The sequence below is a fragment of the Lissotriton vulgaris genome, chromosome 11 (genome assembly GCF_964263255.1).
Source record: "Lissotriton vulgaris chromosome 11, aLisVul1.2, whole genome shotgun sequence".
NCBI lineage: Eukaryota > Metazoa > Chordata > Amphibia > Caudata > Salamandridae > Lissotriton > Lissotriton vulgaris.
Window position 1 is genome coordinate 611,976,292 of NC_141699.1, and position 21,488 is coordinate 611,997,779.

Here is a 21,488-nt window from a genome sequence, read left to right on the forward strand (position 1 = left end):
CAGGGAGGGGGGCAGGGCCAGAGCAGGAGGCAGCAGACTCGAACCTAACTGGGCAGCGCTGGGGGCAGACGATCTTTGGTGAAGCTGTGCGAGGGGAGAGCAATATTCTGACCAGAAGGTCAGAGGTCATGAATTGGAAGCTAATTAAACATATTTAACTCTCATATCAAATGAAAAAAGCCTAAATAAAACACAAAACATCTCACATCTCAAAATATAGCATTATGGTTCAGCAATACAATGTTGTACCAATGACTAATGTGTTCTACTGTCTTCCTTCCACATGCACTGATGTCTGATAGTTCACAAACAGACTGTCTACACTTAATGATTTTTGTATGACACGAGCTGAAATAAGAAATGAATACAGGCACCAACACTCCCAGTAGGGGAAGCAAAGCAATACTCCCTGATCACACCATTTGGTCAGGTGGGGAAGCCGGGGTCCCAATGAATGTTTTGAGTTACTCAAGTCTTCAGTTTATTGACTGCTTATCAGGTGACCCTGAGCTGCTGCTGGGGATGTTCAAAAGTCTGTTTCCCTGATGGAAGCTAGAGGGTCCCGTTGAACACTGGTCTGGAATAAGGAGAATGTGGTGGTCACTACTGTTTCATTTCTCTGTTTGCTCTTACCCATTCCTACATTCCCACCTATCTCTTCCTTACCTTTGGTTGTTCTCTCTGCTTAGAACTTCCAGCTTCACGCATGCCTTTTTTGTCAATTAGGCACTTGGGGTCATATTTACAAGGGCATAGCTTCACAGGAGGGTCACTTTTACGGACGCACACCTTCCTGCACATACATAATTCTCGCTGCAACGCAGGCTCCCTTGCGAAATGGCGCAAGGGTATCTGCACTGGTGCTAGGCAGCTATTTTTTGCACAGCACTAGGGAAAACTCAGGGGTGCGCCATATTCTTGTGAATATGCTGCATCCTTGTGTTTTTGAAATGATGCAGCACCGCGCTACATCATTTCCTAGTAAATATACCCCTTAGTTTCTGCCTGATGCGAATGGTGCATCGCATGCTTATATTGGGCAGGATAGTACAGGAAATACAAGGACAACCAGTAGAGAGAAAAAATAATGCATCTTGCTTGTAAACATTACAATTAAAGAAACAATCCATTTCTCACTAACACATTTTCACAACCCATCCCCGACCACCCTTAAACCTCTCCCTCAATTATGAACTTCCCCAACCAACCACTACAACCACAACTATCTTGCTTCTTCTACAAACACCGTCTTTTAAAACATGATCTAAACATAGCCTTCAATTCACCACACCTGCAAGCATTCACCTGGCTACACCCCAATCCTTCCATCTCAGTGACTTATTTGTGTTTTTTCATTCTACAGCTTGTTCTAATTCCATCAGTGAAAACCTTTCCCGTACTTGAAACTCCCAACAAAATGACCACAGAAATCAACCCCCAATCTAGTCCCTATCTTCTTCTTGAAACGTAAGGACTGCAGTCACAACTGCTCTCTCACCCCGAAGACCACAGCGTTCTGGGGAGAGGGCTAACCTGCCAACTGACACTCCATCAGCCCAAACTTGCCCACCCCTTAAACTAGCATATCCTGAACTGACGTTTCCTTGCCTCTATCACCCTCCCATCCTACTGCAGGTAGAGGCGTCTTAAGGACTCCACACATTCCATGTAACCTCGTCAGGCAGAAATGGTGCAGGAAAGACAAGGACAACCATTAGAGATAAAAGACTGCTTTTTTAAGACAGTCCTGCAGCTTGCTTTCAAGCCTTACAATTCAAGAAACAATACCCGTCGCCCAGATACATTTTAAGAAACCTTTCCCCCATCTCTCTTAAACCTCCCCCAATTATGAACATCCCCAACTGAACAAACACAATGTCCACTATGTTCTTATTCTCCAACCACCATGCTTTCAAACATCATCCGAGCGTTGCCTCCCATGCGCCACTTTTGCAAGTGTCGGGTCGACAATGCCCAAACCCTTCCAATTTAGCGTCGCTGTACTGTGTTTCTTGCCAACCAGGAGACCCCTGAAGAAGTGCTTCTCTGCCTCACCCCACTCACTAAGTGTTTTAACGTAAGTCTTTTTCTCTAACAGTCTCTCACCTGCAGACTAACAAAACCTGCATAGGCTTTTGGTCCAACTGCCATAACTTGTAAGTCAGCCTTCAACCAATGTCAAGGTAAGGTAAGGTAGTACTTTATTGTACAGTTAATTTAAACCATTACAAGCCATCCTCGATAAAAACAGTTTTGTGTATCTGTAGCAGCCATAGCAAATTACAATAATACTGTGATAGAATGTAAGAAAAACTGCGATTAAAAGGTGCTGAAGCTAAAACTTTTAAAATACAGGTAGGATGTAAGATTGGCCCAAAACTGAGTCACTTCTATCATACCATTGAAGAACTTTGCATGGTTGGGTTGACTTACGTTCCCATTCAAATACATTTAATTATTGCAGTCCGTAATCTGCCTGGGTAACAAGAAGTTATCCTCCCCGTAAGCTTGTACTTTGTAGCGATAAAGCCCAGTGGACTCCAGAATGCCAGCTGGGCCCTCATTACCTTCCGATTATTTTGGCTCTGAGTATACAAGTGTTGCACTGGGTTCCGTCACTTTCCTTCCGAATTTTCCGCTAATATGAGTGCCGTCCCTTCTTCATGCAGGTTGTGTTGCTGGCTTCTGCTCTACAGCAAGGCCAATTTGGCTTTTTCTGTTTGTTTGTTCATTTTGTTAGGACGGGCATCTACAACTTCAAGGTATTTTACCAGTCGGCAGCTCAATTGGACTTCATCACCCGAGAAGCATGCCAGGACTGCTTGCCTGAATGACCTTATTCGTTTTTTGTTGAATAGTGGTCTCAGAAGGTTCCGGCGATCTTGTAGCAGATCCTTACAGATGGTAATAGGGTGTAAGAGGTTTTCTTCGCTGTTTCGACAAAGGCAGCACTTTGCTGGCATTGAAGGACGCAGCCAAGGGGCCATGTGGTTTACAGAGGGCAATAGTCCTAGGCAAAATTTTAGACACTTCTCTTTTGTTTTTTTGGTGAAGCTGGTCTGAAGATATGTTTGTGGCCTGAGTTTGGTGTAAGATTGTATAGTTAGCCTGCCGTGTGCTCACTCCGCCAGTAAGGCTTTGTCCTGCAGGAGAGATACTTTTTTTACAATGTTATTTACTGCTTTTTTGAAGCCTGCCAAGGGCCCTTGCAGATCCCATAGTTGACGCAACCCCAGATGTTTTATTGCGTCCTCCAGGAAAAGCCTTGCAGGGCAGTTTTCTTTAGTTTGCAGTTCCTTTCAATCTCAAGGGGAGTGGAAGCAAGATGAGTGGGAGATCTCTAGGGTTTCCGCCCAAGTAGCATATCTGAATCAAGAAACCCTACTAGATATCGAGGACCTTAAATTTTGGGAATAGTATCTAACACAACAAGCATTGGCATAGCCAATAGGTCTTGCTTTTTGGACCTTATAAGTATTTAGTTATGCAGCACAATATCCTTGGTGCAACACCAACTGTTGCATGGCTAAACACTTATAAGCTCCCAAAGGCGAGACCTATTGGCTATGGCAATGCTTGTTTTTCCAAAATCTCCCACTCTGTGAACTGGAGAGGGGAAGAGGGGTCTGAGTGAGCAGGGTCATTTTGAACTGGGGGGAGGGGGGGGGGTAGTATGCAAGCTGAAGTGGATTCTTGAGGGGAGAGGTCTTGTGAGTTGAGGGTTCGGCATACTTGCCTAGTACTACGTAGGGCATTCTGACCCGAAGAGGCACCCAGCTGCGGTTTCTGAGCGCTAGTTTGAGAGGTTTTGTGAACTGTGAATTCTTCAAGCAGGAGTCTTTGTAAGTGGAAAATTCTGCAGTTTCTGTTATATAGAGCAATGGAGTCCTGGAATCTGGAGACGTAATCGGTAGGCAGGCCTTTTTACCCGAGGTGTTGAAGGGGCCCCAGGGAACCGTCAGATGGTGATGTCTTGAAGAGACTGTTCAGGGTTAAAACTACAGTTTGGGAATAACATGTCAGCACTGAACAGAAGAAGGAGGGCTAGACGCACAAGAAGGGGAGGGACAAACTAATGGGATAACAGGAGAAGGCGAGGGAGTTGTGGGAGGAAATGCATGCCCTCCTGTTTTTTTTAGTTTGGCGATACGTGTCTGAAATACGTGCCATAATTAAATTGTACACAGCAGTGGGAGGGTAAGGAAAGAGAGTAGGTGGCGAAGAGGACGCTAGGGGGCGGTGAAGGGGCAGAGAGACAGGCATAAAAGGAAAAGAGTGTAGGTGGGAAGAGGAGGAGGAGAGGGCGTTTGGGAGGTAGAAACAAGGCGGAAGAGGAGAGGTGGGAAGAAGGCAGCGGCCCGAGGTTAAGTGCACCATTCGAAGTGCATTATTAACACAAGCACGGCCTCATGGCCGCAAAAGGAAAGATCGCTCAAAATGTTTGCAGATTAACAGAGCTCGCGTCTCCAGCGTTTCCATTGAGGTTTGGCATCTTGCGGCCTGAGCCGAAATGTAATTTGTTCACACGGCCGCTTGCGAGAGGGGATTAGAGACGGGTGCTTCCTTTGATTTGGTTTAGCACCAGTGACATTACAGGCAGCGCATATAGACGGCACATGCCGCTGAGGGGCAAGTCTTTCCCAGCTGGCTATAGAACTTCAAGAGGCCTCTAGTGCATGGGAACTTCATTCATATGTAGTCCAAGTCCTTGTGAGCTGAAAGAGGTGACAAAAGAAACAAGCAATGGCCGCGAGTGGCCGCCAGACGCGATCTGTGGCGGGTAGGGGGAGAAGCGGGAGTTGTGTGCGCACGCCAAAAAAAACAAGGCGGAAAGACAAACCCACATTTTAAAAGGGGTGAACGTTGATGGGGTTGAGCTCGCTCTGAAGAAGAAGTGAGGAGAAGGAGATAAGTCAGCTGGAGAGAACGAGGAGGAAGTGGGAGAAGGGAGTGGGTCGGGAATGGGATTCATGCAAGAAAGACAGTATAGAGAGGCATGAAGCTGATGACGAGGAGGGAGTGAAAGAAGGGGAGAGGTACGGGTGGGGATTCACGCGAGAAAGCTAGATGCCAGCTGTGCATGTCACACGCGCTTGTGCGTGCAACAGACAGCTGATGGCCTGCAAAATCCTGTGGTGGGTAGCACTTTGAAACCTGCCTACTAAATATCTTGCCAGTGCAGCGCAAGCGCTGGCTCAGGCGAGACCTAAAAATGGACACAAGCCCTCACCCACCATCCTAGATGGTATACTCCATCATGGGGCTGCTTCTCATTCAAACTCGTTGTATGGTAGTTTGAATGGCCTTCCATTTCCACAAGCCGTGAGGTGAACGGCCATCGAGGACAGCAGACAGCTTGCCATTTTAGCGCTTCAGCGCCCTACCAACGCCGTGAGGGAAACGGCCAGCGCTACCAGCGCTCAGCTCCATAGCGCTCCAGCGCCCGTCCACACTACAACTCCCAGGTGCCCCGGCGGCGGAAGTGACGCCGCACGAGCGCCCGGAGGCGCTTGAAAGAACGGAGCGCCCAGAGCTCCGGCGGGACATTTCCACAAGCCGTGAGGTGAACGGCCATCGAGGACAGCAGACAGCTTGCCATTTTAGCGCTTCAGCGCCCTACCAACGCCGTGAGGGAAACGGCCAGCGCTACCAGCGCTCAGCTCCATAGCGCTCCAGCGCCCGTCCACACTACAACTCCCAGGTGCCCCGGCGGCGGAAGTGACGCCGCACGAGCGCCCGGAGGCGCTTGAAAGAACGGAACGCCCCTCGCCCCCGCGAGTCGCGCGCGGGAGCGCCCGGGGCGAAGCCCGGGCCAAGGGCGGGCACGTACGTTTCAACCGTTCCAGACAGATCCAGGCAGGGCTGGGCCCCCTCCCCTTGGTCCGGTCCGTACCCGCTTGACGACCCTCTCTTCAGTTAAAGGTACTCTTTGGTTCTGTGATTGTGATTCCTTTGGTCCACTGCCTCTGTGCCTGCACATCCGCACTATGTCAGTAACAAGGGGATCCAGAAGTAAGACTGCACTAAGAACTGCTCAGTTCATAGGTCCTATCGACAAATTTATTTCCACTACCACTGAGGCTATCAATTTAAACATTTCCCTTTTGGAGCGCAGGGTTTCCCAGGACCTTGCGTTTGCTAGGAGATCCTCTCTGGGTCTCATAGCTACAGCCTTAACCCCAGCCCCAGCAGTTACATCCATTCCCAGCCTTTCTCAACCTGGAAATGTTACAGCACAATTACATTCCATTCCCAATGCCGTAGATTTATCGGCCACAAACTTGTCATTGGGTCTGGATTCTATTGAGAACCTTGAGATCACCCCGGATTTAGAGCGGATTGTAGTTGACGACCAGTCTCAAGGTACTCATTCTATGGGGGTGAGAGAAGGCGCCATTCCTAAGCAGTCAATACCTACAAACAAAGGGAATAAGGCCAACCAACATCCTAAAAATAAGAAAAAGAAAGGGACTACTACAGCACCAGCCATGAATATACCTACCGGTACAAACTCTACAACATCTGCCTCGCTTAATTCACATAGTACTTCTAATGGTATTGTCCAGGGGGGTGCACCTGGTCCGTCTGATTTTGATAATATCCAGTTGTTTGAAAGACTCAGGGACTTGTTTAAACAACAACTCCTGCCCCTGGAACGGAGTATCATGGCCATTGAGAAACAGCTTGCCATACTTATTGATAAATCTTCCAACCATCCAAGGGCAGGTGCAGCTAAATCTGGGGGGGTTACACCTGTGGTTTCAGCTGTGGTGTCCTGTCCGGGGGTCGCTTCAGCTAAGACTAACATAGATAAACCATCTGTTAATACAGTTATGTTTAATACCAAATCTATAATAAAGGATCCTACAATTTTAACATTGTCTAATTCTAACACCTGCACTAACTGCTCCAAATCTAAGCCGAAAGACAAATCAATACCCCAGACACCGTCATCTAGTCAGCAAATTCTTGCTGTCCAGACCCCACAAGTTACTTCCGATGATGCTAATCGTACCCTTACTAATGAGCCTTTACAGCAATCTACCAGCAATAAAAAGGCCCCCAAAGCTAATTCTCATGCAGACAAAAAGAGGCCTAGACCTAAACGCCCTTTTCAATTGGCCCCAGAGGTATCTCCATTTACGGCAATTTTAACAGGAGTACCGGAACTTCCAGAGGGAACTGATGAACCCCACTGGTCCCTCCGGAATAAAATTCTGCAATGGCTTTGCATCCATAGGCCTCTGAAGCCCCCATTCACCTGTAGAATATCCTCGGTACGTAGGGTTTCTTGGGTGGGTAAGATCCCCAAGAGCATTCAAGGGGATTGTGTCATCATTACATGCGAGGATGCCTCTACTGTGAATCACATATGTTCATGGCCTGACCTAGAGAAGAAGGGAGGAATCGATACCCATCGACTCTCCTTTTTCTATCCCCCTACTTCTAATTACCACTACCCAATTCCACCGCCAAATTGGCCTTTGAACCAAGAACATCAATGGGACTATGGCGACCCATGGCACACAACAGTTTAGAGGTAGGGATTGGGTACCTCGTCCCTGGTATCCCAACAACAACCGTTTTGCGGACGGCGGGTGGCAGGGCATCCAAACCACTAACAGATTTGACTGCCTGGAGATGGTTGATTGACTTTATGTCCCACTTCCACCGACTCCAACTGTCTACAGGCGATCGGTATCTGATGTGGTTGTGCGATCTGACCCCGCCAGCCCTAATTCTGCTCCCACAGTGGCCCCTGTGTTTTCTAGTGGTCACATGGTTTTACATAAGACTACAGCATCCGAAAGTTCTTCTATCCAATCACCCCCCTTTTGTCCCCACCCTTTTAACACCCAATCCCCCACTTGTCGGGTAGTAACCGGACCCTCAAAGATACCAGCTCAGGTAACTAAGCCTGGTGACCTTATTTTGTTATCATGGAATATTGCTGGTATCGCAGGGAAATTAAATACCCCTTTTTGGTCTAGATTCATAGGAGAAGGGTTTGATATAGTCCTCCTCCAGGAGACCTGGAGTCAGGAAGATATCAATGTAGAAGGTTATTCTTCCTATTGCCTGAATGCCACCAAATCCAATTCTGGCAGGGCAAAGGGGGGTCTTTTGATTCTCCTTTCCAACAGACTGGAAACCTACAAAGTTAGAAGCAGCTCAAATGTGGGAGCTTACAGCCAGGTATTAAGGATTGCATGTGCTAAGGGTAAGGACCTGGTTCTTGTTAACTTTTATAACAACATCTTTGATGCCTCCAGAGGGAATATCTTGTACCCCCTGGAAAAAGAAATTGCCAAGGCTATAGGCATTTCTAATAAGCAGTTAGACATCTTATGGGCTGGAGACTTTAATTTGCAGCCATGCCAGCTATCCAAGGGTAACCCATGCGGTTTTGGAGTGGAGTCGGATAATTTTAATGGGGGTGTAGGAAGGAGTGAGGATTCTCCCCACTTCCCGCACTGCCATTACGGCTCCACCTTAAATAACCTGCTACTAAAACTAGATTTATCCCTATTAAATTGTAACAAAAATAAGCAGAATGCCAGTTGCCCCACCTTTACAGGGAGGGAAGCTGGGACTTTTATCGATCACATCTTGTTCTCAAGTAATGGGGACTATTCAAGCTTGTATGTGAGAGAGGAAAGTCTTAGTGATCACAACAGTATTTGCGTCACCCTTCCTCTAAGGGGTGTCACACAAAGAACTGGGGAAACCTGTACCACCGATATAGTGTCCCAACGGCCCAATGGTCCGAGAATTAAGTGGACGGGGGTCAATTCTGCGGCTAAACAAAGGGAGGTAGTAGTCAGCTGTAAAATTGAGATTAGCTATTGCCTTAAAGATGTTGTTAACCACGACCTTCTGATATCTCAATTTATTAATATCAATACCATCATTGAGGGGATCTTTACTAAAAAACCCTCAGCTAATAAAACGACAAAACTGGGATGGTTTGATAAGCCCTGTATTGTAACCTTACGGGAACTAAAACGAGTTTTAGGGCTCAAACCCCGTGATGGCATTAGCATCAAAGAAGCAAGGGTTAATTACAAACTGGCTATCTCTAACAGGAAAAAGGTATTACAGAGAGAAGCTTGGGATAAATTGAATGAAGCTGTTGAGACAAAAAATAGTAAACTCTACTGGGAAATAGTCAACAGTCCATTCTTAAATTCGGAAGGCGTCCCAGAAATTACTTCTTATGTTGCTTGCGAGGACTGGGTCTCTCATTTCACCAATATTTTTAACCCAGAAAAGGTATCACTGACCCTACCTCTTGTTGATTTGCCAATGTGGTCACCTATACCTTTGGAAATTACGCTGCAAGAGGGACTAGAAGGCCTTGCTAATAGCAAGGGGGGGAAGGCCCCAGGACCTGATGGGGTGCCCATAGATCTATTAAAAACAGAACCTAACCTGTGGGCCCCCATTTTGGTTAGGACCTTCAACTGTGCAGCAGATGGTAATTTCCCTCCCTCTTGGGGTCAATCGGTTATTGTCCCCTTATATAAAAAAGGCAGCAAATCCGAGGCCTCCAACTATCGGCCAATTTCTTTATTGGATGCCTCAGTAAAGGTTATGAGCAGAATTCTGCTCAAAAGATTAGAAACTTGGGCAGAAGATATGAGTATTTTAACTAAAGTGCAATACGGCTTCAGGAAGGGGATGGGTACCTTGGAGCAATGCGTGAACTTGGATCTTTTAATTAACAAATACACAGTGGCCAAAAAAAGGTAATTTATTTTTATGTTTTGCTGATCTGAGCAGCGCATTTGATTTAGTTGATCATGGCATTCTATGGCAGGTTTTACTGGAGTTAGGAGCACCGAAAGAAATAGTACATTTCCTGGCTAGGCTTTACCAGAAACTTTCTTGTAAAGTCCGATATGGTAGCCATGGCGAATGCACACCATTCTTCAAGGTATCTAGGGGCATCCACCAAGGATGCGTACTAGCTCCTCTTTTATTTTCTCTTTTTATTAACTGTGTAGATCGCACCTTGGCCACCATATCAGCAGACGCCCCGCAGATTGGAGGCAATTCTGTCTCAATCTTACTTTATGCGGATGACGCGGTACTTTTATCACGCACTCAGATAGGCTTAAAACGTCTCATTGATGGTTTTATGTTGTTTATACAAAACAGGAGACTCTCTGTAAACAAATCCAAGACCTATGTTATGTTGTGCGGTGAGTCAGCCAATAAACTAAAGTCCAACTTCTATCTAGACAGCGATAAAATGTTACAAGTTAAAACATTCTGTTATTTAGGAATCACCTATGCCAATGATGGATCCTGGAAATCAGAGCTTGAAAATGCTAGGTTGAAAATGACTCGTTGTACCAGTAGTGTTTTTCGCTTCTCTTCTAAGCTCGGCTCGAGAAGCATTCGTGACATGATTAACATCTACAATATTCGCTGTGTTCCCTCGGCATTGTATGGGGCTGGAGTGTGGGGCCACACAGATGGCACCCCCCTCCAAAAAGAGGAGAACAAGTTCCTAAGAAAAGTGCTATGTGTTCCCCACTCCGCCTCCATTCAATTAATTCATGACGAGGTTGGGGTCGAGTTTATCTCGGACTTAGCAGCCGTTCGCCCACTCTTATTGTGGCGTTCTATTTGGGCTAAGCCCGAAACTCGATTCACTCAAGAAATTATTCTTGACTGTATAGGCCTGGACTTTTCTTTACGTATTCTTTGGCTGAAATACATTAGTTTTTGGTTTAAGACTCTGTTTGATATTGACGTTCTTACTGACCCCGAACTCGCGGTAGAAATACCCAAAAAAGAGATTAAACAAACTTTCTTGATGTACAAAAAGAAAGGGCGAGATGAGGCATATGGCAAGTTAACTACCGTAAAGTTCTATAGAGAACTTAACTTGCCATCGGGGTTTCAAGCATATCTCCTACATGTCAGCCGCCCATATCATCAATATGTTTTAACTCGCGTCAGGTTGGGCATTGCACACCATCTTGTTGCGTTCCCAGTACAGAAACAGAAATCTGAAACCCCCTGCCCTTGTGACAATGTTTCACGCCAGAGTTGCTGCCATTTCCTACTTTTTTGTAAATTTTATCATTTTCTAAGATTAAGGTACTTAAAACCTATATTTATTAAATACAATATACGGTCTTTTAAGAATGCCCTTGTGTTATTATCAGCTTTAGAAAATGTGGACATATGTTTTTTTGTTGCCATCTATATTTTGAAATGTACAGCTGCCAGGAAAAGCATTGTATTGCCATGATCTCCATATTCCTGTCTGTACTTCTCAAAACGTACAGCTGCCAGGGTGAGCACTTTTTTAGCAGTGTTCAATTTATCTTTAACCCTGTCTGTACATGTTTTCTTTTCTTGACTTTTTTATACTTCTATCATACAGCTGCCAGGATATATTTAGTGCTGCTATAATTCTATACTTTCCTGTCTGTATCAACAAACTTTAAATCAAAATTTTATGTCCCATGATTAGGCGGGGGCTTGTTGTTCAACGTACAGCTGCCAGGATAAACATTTTGTGCTAATTTATTTACTCCTGTCTGTACGATTTTAACTGTTAACTTTTATTCCTTTTTGCCATTTTTATGTGTTTTTTTTAATTACGATCCAATATAAACGCTTGTCAGTATGTGTCCTATCTTCACATGAATTTTCTCGGATTCCCCTGTATAAATTTTGTATTTTATAAATTCTTAATGTAATAGATTGTTTTCATGTTTTGCTTGTATGATTTGTTTACAAATCGAATAAAAGCTTTGAAATTGAATTGAATGGCCTTCATTAGATTTCAGAAGCTCTTTCAGAGATCGACTTAATGTGCAGTGTATGTTACATGTGTAGAATTTCCTTGTAGTTACTCTTTCTATATAATTCTTTTTGGGGATTTCTATGGCAAGACTAAACACAATGGGCCTGATTCACAGAGGTAAAGTTAGACCAAAAGTCTAACTTTACTACTTTTCGGTATTCACAAAGGTAAATTACTACTAGTAACTTTACAACTAGCAATTTTACTTGTAGTAAGTTTACTAGTAGTAAGTTTGCTAGTAGTAAAGTTACTAGTAGTAACTTACCTTTGTGAATTCCAAAAAGTAGTAACCTTAGACTTAGTTAGTAAACTTAGACTAAAATCTAAGTTTACTACTGTTTGGTATTCATAAAGCTAAAATAATAACTTTACTACTAGTAACTTGTAGCTTTACTACAAGTAGGTTTACTACTAGTAAGTTTAATAGTAGTACAGTTACTGGTGGTAACTTACCTTGGTGAATATCGAAAAGTAGTAATGTTAGACTTTTGTTATAAGTAAAATGTTTGGTCTAACTTTACCTCTGTGAACTGGGCCCTTTTTTGCATATAGTCTTTATTGATGTTTGTAAGAGCATTCAAAACATGTTAAGCACATTCTCCATGCCATATGCTTATTTATTCAACGAACAGTTTCCAAACATCCTTGCCCCCTGCTCTTATCAGTAATCACATGTGTTGGCCAGGCTGTACCTTCTGTGGAGATAATTGCTGCACCTTCCAAGCATCAGCACAACACTACCATTCAAAGAGCTGGTCAACTTGTGAGGCAGATCCTGAGCATTCTACCACTTTCAGGATATTTAAAAACGTTCAATATTCACTACAATTTAAGAGTAAGATCACAAACTGTCACTTCATGCCACGCATACTCCTTTCACTCCTTAAGCTCTCATGGTGATCGGGCATCCAGGCGGTCTCTCAACGCCGCCAACATAGCTGCCCATGCCCCCAGGTAATACTTCACTTTCCCATTCCTCCTAGTGTGCTTCCTGTGCAATTTCTTTGGCATCGCGCACTCTGAAATGTCTCTAAGCCAATCCCTATAGCCGGGGGGCTCAGATGCCAGCCATATAATAGCAATGCGGAGCCAACAGCAGTCCAAGGAGAAAAAATGTCTACTCAGCTTTCTCTTTGCCAGGGATGGCAGTATACCTAACAGAACCTTCTTGATAATGGGTTGGATGGTCCAAGCAGTGGCTCTGTTCAGCTGTTCCATCACTTCCTGACAAAAAGGTGCACTTGTTGGACAGGACCAAGCCACATGCAGGAAGTCTGCCTCAAACTCCCCGCAACAAATGCAGCATGCCATGTGAGCTGCATATACGGTGTGCAGAGTTTTGAGTGTTGGGTATGTCTGGTGAATATAATTATATTGAATCAATTTAAACCAGTCGTTAGAAGCAACCGTCCGAAACCCTCCATTCACCTTCTTCCATTTTGAGGCGGAAATAAGGGCCGCCATCACCCTGCCCATTTGTTCTGTATTTTTGCAGTGGTGCAGGGAGGTCATCTCACAGAGCACTAAATACAACTTATAGCAGTCTCCAGACTCCCATCATGGCTAGCATTGCCAATAATGTGTGGGAGGGGGTGGTGCATCCAGAAAGCATGGTCACAGCTTACATGACATGACTGAGAGCTTTGCAGATTCTACTCTGTGCCAAAAGCAAAGGACGTAATAGCATCCTCTCTAATAACAAACCAACCATTAGGGTAAAGGTTGTCCAGTGTGTTGCAGCCTCCACTCAGCCATTTTTCGATCTACATGGCCTTAGCCATCCTCACGAAAGGTTGCAGTGATAAAATATGCATGTCAGTTGCATATGGGGCACGTTGGATTACGAGGTTCACCACTATTGGTCTAGTTCACCATTCATAATGCGATTGAAATCTCCCGCTAGGATAAGTCCTGCAATAAGATGCTCGGTTGCCGCAGCTGTTACTTGTCCATAAAAATCTGGTCAATCAGTATTAGGCGCATATACATTCACCAGACATCTCTCTCATTCAAATCCCCAAACAGGGTCTATCCTCCGCATCTATTGCATGTCCCTTGTGGCAAAATAGAACCCATAGGAATGCTCAGATCAGTGCTCTCCTTGCGAATCCAGAGTAGGAAGTGGCATAGAGTTGTCCTCTCTCCGCCTCCTTTGCAGATGGGCCAAACAGTCCCCCAGACATGGGTTTCCTGTAGGAAGGCGATAAAGACTTGATATCTTTTCAAATAAGCATATACCCTGCACCTTTTCTCCAACCGGCCCAAACCACTGACATTCCTTGTCACTAGTTTCACAATGTTACCTGCCATTCCCATTTATCTGCTGTACAGTCCTCCTCACGCCTCATTCATCCCCACACCAGTCAGCCAATAGAGTGGCAGGTGGAAAAGTAATAGGTGCAAATGTATACAAAAGCAGTCAACTCTCCCCAGAACAGTAAACAAGTTACAACACAAGTTACCCACACCTCAGCCCCTCCCCACGGGCAGCATATTCAAACTGCCCAGCACTGCAACTAACAGGCTAGGAATTAGCATCCATGCTGCATCCCCTCATGCAAGAAAAAGAAAACCCCCTCACAATTATAAGTTGTGCTTCCCAAGAGAGTTGCGGGCGAGAGAGCTACAAGGCCTGAGGCACTCAGACTTCTCCCCCTAGACCACCAACCTCACTCCTGCCCCCACCAGCATAATAAGCAGTTGGCAAATTATGACCACATTTTGCTGTACATAAGGCTCTCAAGTAGGAATTGACTCATTGGAACCAACCATTTGGCACATTATATTGAAATTGATTAGCTTACAAAGCGGGCAGATAGGTTCTGCAAAGTACCCAGGCCCTCCCTGCAGACCCTTGAGGTTTCTCCACTCCAGACCTCCAAAAGCCCGGCCCGATGCAAGCAAAGGTGGGTCCCAATCAGTGCTGTCACTGCCGGACCCAGGATCACTTCTTCATCGCAGGAATGATTCCCTTGTGTCCTGCACCATGTCCATGTCCATGAGGGTGCCATCAGCACAGACCACAATCCATCCTGTCTGCCCAGAGACATCAAGGCTGTTCGAACGTAAGTTCCGCCTACACAGACGTCTAGATTGCCTTACTGTGTTTGCTGTATTCCGCTTCAACTGGAGTCGCTCCGGCATGGATCATCAGCAAGAATATCCATCCAGTAGTTCGCCTCCTCAAGTGTGAAGAAGAACATAGCCTTCCCCCATGCAGCACTTGCAGTTTTGTGGGATACATCAAGCTGCACTTCAAGTTGAAGTCACAAGGCTGCAAAAGTAGGTTTCACAGTCGGCTCACCCATAGCTATCAACCTCACAACGGTGCCAGCACTGCCTGTTTAGAGCATCCAGACCTTAGACCAGTCACAAGATTCCACTCAAATGGGGCTCCCAGGCCCTGCCACTCCACGCATGAATTCTGCCCTGCCTCTTACCCAGAGTCCAGGGCACTCCGTCACTGCAAGGACCGGGTCCTGCCTCATTGACTCCTTGGCCCTGCCTGGGCCAACATTGTCTCTATTAGCAAAGGCCTGCAACACCACCCCCGCTTCAGGGACCTCCTCTGCACCACACTATGAGTTAAACCCAGCTGCTGTCCCAGGGAACACAAGCAGTGGCTCTCCGGCGTCACCCCCAATCCTACTGCATCGGCGAGTACTCCATCCAGGACCATAACCAGACCTTCCACTCTCTCCGCTTTGGAGCCGGTGGCCCAGGTGCCAGAACCAGCACATGGCAATCACACCACTGAACTAGGTACTAGCAGGCAAACTTCTCGCGGTCTGTGGTCCCATAGCACCCAGATGTGTGGTTCCTCAGCCGCCAGCCTCCTACTACGTCACGTTGCCATCTGTAGCACCCTTGTACAGCGGCACTTCCACTATGGGCAGCCTCATACAATGTAGGATTTATCAAGTTTTCCCATTCTTCTCATCAACATGTTTTAACCAGGACTTGGTTAGCTCTAGGTAGGGTTGTTGTTTCCTTCGGGACCTACTCTTAACCCTATTAGTTGTAGTCTAGCCCTGATCCACACCTAACTTTGAATGAAAAAGTGGCCTATCTTGTTTATCATAAGCATGCAAACACATGTAGGATGCTTGCAGAGGTACTCATGTTTTTTTAAGCACCTCAAACTAGTACTTGTAAAGAAGTTTACTGAAAAAAATAAGACATATACCACATGCGCCGGGACACTCCTTGGAGTATGCACGCTATATAAATGCTATTTCATTCATTCATTCGTTCATGAATATGCAACACATAAGATTTGTTTCAGTGTTGCATTTACACACAGCAGGCATCTTGCTCCCAGTGGCCGGTAGACATGGTGTCATATTTATAACTGAAATATACAGCCCTTTTTTTAAGTGGGTCAAGTTTAATGTGCAGAAATTCTTTCTATAGTATGAACATTTCTGCAGAAAATTTTTCTGAATTTTAAATTTCTCCTATCTAAAAAAATGGTTGTTTGTTTGTGTTACAAATTTAACGGTGCCACATATGGTGAAAGGCTTGTCCTGTGCCAAACGTTCACATGACACAGGCTCCTATTCACCCATATACATATATCCCCAAACCTACACTCTCACTGACACACAGGACAGCCTTGTCAAAGTGCCTGGAGTGAAAGTAGTTTGTTCATTGTATTTGGCCCTATGGACATTAGGCTTAAAGACATTGAAGCTGGGAATGGGGGTGTCTGGTAGCACTATATGAGTGGCTTGGCCTTCAGTGGTTCATAATGTTTTTTACTGATGAGAAGCAGCTCTCACCACATAAAAGGTTGGAGATTCCTAGAGTAACTTATTTGCTTTCATTTTTGTCGCCCGTTTCCTTCGTTATTTGGGATGAACTTGTTTCCGGCTCTTTTTTCCTGAACTAGTTTTGTTTCATTTTGTTTTGACAGACGTTTGTGCGTGTTGTGCTCGCCAAACCCGGTGGTCGTTTCCTGCGATGGGAGCCGCTCTCTCCAGTGCACTGGGCGGCGGACGGAAGGCAGTCGCGGAGCGCCCGGCTTCGGCGCTCTCAGAGTCGCGCGAGCGTGCTGGTCACCGGGGAGGAGGCTGAATGGTAGCTGCACCCATGAAGGGATGGATGCAGAGAGAAACCGGACTGTGCATCGGAGCCGGCTGCTTTGCTGGGAGAAACTAGGATCACAAGGCTCCGTCCCGCGCTGCAGCAGGGAGCTGCACTGAGGACTCTTTGGGAGAAGATACCCAGCTCTGCATGGAGCCCAGCAAGGGACGATTGGAGGGGACACTCAGCCAAGCGCCTAAAGAACATCTAAGCCCAGGCAGTGGGCGCTATACAGCTCCGAAAAGCGCCCAGGCGCATTTGCAAAAACACAGCTTTGCAACACGAAGAGACCTTCTGCTTGGATTGTCATCTTTGGCTTGAACCGTCATGTATCCATCAGTTTGAGATTCAAAAGATTGAGATTCATCCATCAGTTGGGTGCAGTGACCAGTGACCTCTAAATAGCGGCACCCAGCTCTGCACAGCAGGGGGCAGCAGTCGGGGGACATTAATACAAACCGAGCTAGCACAGGGGCGGACTCGGGGGGGCTTCGAATTCAGGCCCCAGCCCTGCCTTGCAGAGGGCTTACTACTCGGCAGCTCTCAGTAAGGGGACGCGGCTCTGCCCCACAGGGAGTAGCGGCAAAAGCTGCGCCCTTTAGTGAGAAAGAGAGGCGAGGCAGGCTCGAAATCCCAGAGGCAGCCGATTGGACAGCAGTGGCTGTTGGGGGGAGGCCACGATCGGATGCACCAAAAGAGGAGGTATTTTGGAGGGCAGACGAGTTCAGCCCTGCTCCAGGCTGGATTGGTATGGTGAGAAGGAAACCTGCTGGTGGGAGGGAATCCGCCAGTGAAAGAGCCCTTGCGCTGCTGCAGCAGTGGACTTTTGAATGTCGAAATTCCGCCCAGTGCACTAAAAGATGCTTTTGGGGCCACAACTCATGTCGGGGGCATGCACCGCCTGAAGCACGTGCCCCTGCGAGGTTTGGATTGTCACAGCGGCGAGCAGCTTGTTTATAGCTCTGTTTATGAGGACGCCATCTGGCCCGAAGAAAAAAATGATATAACCCTCTTAACGATGCTGCTTTGGGCAGGAAGGGACTTGTGAGAGGCTAAAGCAGCCAGGTGCGCAGTTAAAGACCGTCCTTAAAGCAAGACCTGCCTCAGAAAGTGACCTAGTATCGACCCAGCGCATGCTGCAATGGCACACATAACCGGGAACACGGGGAAAGTTGCAGCAACTTGAGAGGCTACTGAAAAGAAGGACATGCAATGGAGTGTACAACGCTTTGTGAGTGGAGCAGGTAGCCCATTGGAGTTTTACCTTTACTGGGTTGACCCTACTGTTGAGGGTGGTATGACTGAGACCTATGCCCCCTGCTACTCCTGAGGATGAAACTCTTCAGGCGGAAGGCGCTCCTGCTGTGCCTGGGCTATGTGCTGCTGCTGATTCTTACCATGGTGAATCTGGTGGACTACAGGTGGCACCGGGAGCCACAGCAGTGCAGCCAACCTGTGACTGGTCCTCGCCAGCAGACCAGGCCCTTCCAGACCCGCTACCTCTATCGACCTTCGCCTCCACCTCGCCAGAAGCGCCAGCTGCTCTACGTCTTCACCACCTGGAGATCCGGTTCATCCTTCTTTGGAGAGCTCTTCAACCAGAACCCAGATGTCTTCTTCTTGTATGAGCCGGTGTGGCACATCTGGCAGAAGCTGTACCCCGGGGATGCCGTGTCCCTGCAGGGGGCGGCCAGGGACCTGCTGAGTGCCCTCTATCGCTGCGACATGTCGGCCCTGCAACTGTACAGCACGGGGACCGGAGGCAGCAGGAACCTCACCACTATGGGCATCTTTGGGGCCGCCACCAACAAAGTCATCTGCTCGCAGCCGCTCTGCGTGGCCTACCACAAGGACCGTGTGGGGCTGGTGGACGACAAGGTGTGTAAGAAGTGCCCGCCCCAGAGCCTGAGCATGCTGGAGGAGGAATGCCGTAAATACAACACCTTGGTTATCAAGGGGGTCCGCATCTTTGACATCAACGTGCTAGCCCCGCTCATGGAGGATCCCTCTCTGGACCTTAAGGTTATCCACCTGGTGCGGGACCCAAGGGCTGTGGCCAGCTCCAGGATCAAGTCCCGGCATGGGCTTATCCGCGAGAGCTTGCAGGTGGTCCGGAGCCGGGACCCTCGCATCCGCCGCATGCCCTTCGTTGACCCCAACCACAAGCTGAACAAGAAGGAGGGCTCGGATTACCATGCTATTGGGGCCATGGAGGTGATCTGTGGCAGCATGGGCAAGACCTTGCGGACTGCCCTCACCCCACCTCCATGGCTCAAGGGCAAGTACATGGTGGTCCGGTACGAGGACTTGGTGGTGGACCCCATCAAAACACTGCGGCAGGTCTACGGCTTTGTCAACCTGGTGGTGAGTCGCGAGTTGGAAAGCTTTTCTCTGAACATGACCAGTGGGTCGGGATACTCCTCCAAACCCTTTGTGGTGTCCGCCCGCAATGCCACCCAGGCTATGAACGCCTGGAGGACACTTCTCACCTTCGCACAAATTAGGCAGGTGGAGGAATACTGCCAGGTACCCATGGACCTGCTCGGTTACTCCAGAGTGAGCAGTCCTGGCGAGGTGAAGGACCTCAGCAAACCTCTGCTCCAGAAATCCAAGCTGTGAACCCCCCAACCTCAAGCCTCGGTGATAACTGTGAATTGGGGGGTGGGGGAGGACTTCTCCTGGGGTTGGCACTTTGATCTCTGATAACTTCACCTGCCCCAAATTCGGAAAATCGCATTTTTTGTTTTGTTTTACAGGCTTACAATATCTTCCTCTCCAAATTATGTTTTGGAATGTTTTATTTTATGTTGTGAGCCTTCTGAATTTTGTCCAAGTCAAAAACAGGACAACATTTTTGGGAATTAAGGCATCTGGTGGCTTACACAAATGTTTACTTAGTAAACCAACCGTGTGTTTACAGAACCTGGCCGCACAAAATTAAGTTGTACAAAGCAAGCGCACTCTGCTTAAGGGCACTCGTGGCCGCAAAAAAGGAGGCACGTTGGACTCCTTGGTGAGACAAATTAATTAATAAAAGAAAATCACAAGTTATGTATCATACTTTCCTCTGTTCATTGTGGTGTCGGGCACACAAGTCATTGTTCACTCGTTCTTGATATGATTACTTTGAAGAGGCGATTTTAATATGCCATGGTCGCAAACGCACAATTCTTGGCGATAGGAATACCGCCGTGATTGTGGTTACCAACTTATTCACGCTGGAAGTGGTATATGATTGGCATAGGAACATACACACTCCGTTACACCCAACCTGTGTCGAAGTATGGCACAGTGTAATAAAAGAATTTTATTTGCCCGCCATTTTCAGTCATAAGTTATTTGCGACCGCTTTTGACTGCTTTGACCGGAACGTGTAACAATTATATTTTCAGCTAGGTTACCAGGCAGAAAGAACTCCTCTTCAAAGCAAAAGGTACGTGAAACCGCTCTTCTCAGCACACTGTAATAATCCGTGGTGCAGTCGCTATGCTGTGAGCAGAGGCGTCTAGCAATGAGAAAATGTGAAATTAAAACCTCTGTGTGGTAAATGTTTGTTATCAACGATTCTGCAGAGTGCATTGTCCATCTCCAGGACTCGCATACACGGGCACCTCCAGTTAACCCTTCACGTCCCTGTGTAACGCATCCGCGGTTCTTTTCAGTTTTCTGGGAGTGGGAGGTCTGTAATGGCTGATTGATGGAGGGAGAGGGCAAAGGTTGTGGGTGTGTCCTCCCAAGTTCATGCAGCCCCACCCCGGCTGGGCTGGCAGGTCATTGTGTGGGCTGTGTATTTTTTTTAGTCATTTGTTGGTCTGTTTTAGTTCTGCGGTGTCGGTTTTATTGTTGGGTTTCTTGATATTATTACACGTTGCCTGCAGCAAGCTTAAACCCGTGCAGTTTCCCATGCCTGTGTAAGACATATATACAGCCTTTTAGAAGTTCAAACCTGGTCTAATTTGTAAACGTGGGCTACTTCTTTTATCATCTGATTCATTAATGGGGTGGGGGCATTTCAATTTTGGTGCCCGGGTCTATTTTCTGTCCCATTTCGCCCGCCCCCTTACAAAAATGAAGATTGTGGGCTCATGTAGAGGTTTTGTCAAAACCAGTTCTAACACCCTACCCCTTTCTCATTCACAGTGATTTTGTTTTTTGCTGCTCCTGAAAATCTCAGGAAATGGGGTAAACCTGTGCACACTTACCATAAAAGCGCTTTGGTGCCTTACTCGGGGGGAATAGGCACTATATACATGCAATGACAATACAATACTCCATTTTTTTCTACAAGAAAATATGTAGGCCACTTTTTGTATGTGTTACATTCTAGTATGTGCAAAAGTGGATCATCGACATTTAAGGAGATTGTCCTGGTCACTTTGAAGAACAGAAATAAAATAAAACTCCTCAGCGTTACAGGATCTGACATAATGATCTACTTGTTTGAAAGAGATGAGCCCGGGGCAGTTCACATCACTCAATTAAAAACAATGGAAGTAGAAGGGTTTGGAACAAAACCTATTCATAATGTATCAGGTGTGGGTTTTTGCTTTCAGTGAAAACCACTTTAAAACTTTTG

General features: G+C 46.7%; 1 protein-coding gene across 1 annotated transcript; it reads left to right on the forward strand.

The window, feature by feature from the left end:
- Positions 1-16,765: 16,765 nt before the first annotated feature.
- Positions 16,766-20,228, forward strand: CHST2 (carbohydrate sulfotransferase 2). The gene has a single exon (XM_086943724.1). It carries the CDS (start codon positions 18,245-18,247, stop codon positions 19,529-19,531), a length of 1,287 nt encoding a protein of 428 aa, XP_086799850.1. The 5' UTR covers positions 16,766-18,244; the 3' UTR covers positions 19,532-20,228.
- The last annotated feature ends 1,260 nt before the right edge of the window (positions 20,229-21,488 follow it).

Coding starts and splice junctions, on each gene's coding strand:
- CHST2 (XM_086943724.1), top strand. CDS start 18,245: ATGAAACTCTTCAGGCGGAAGGCGCTCCTGCTGTGCCTGGGCTATGTG.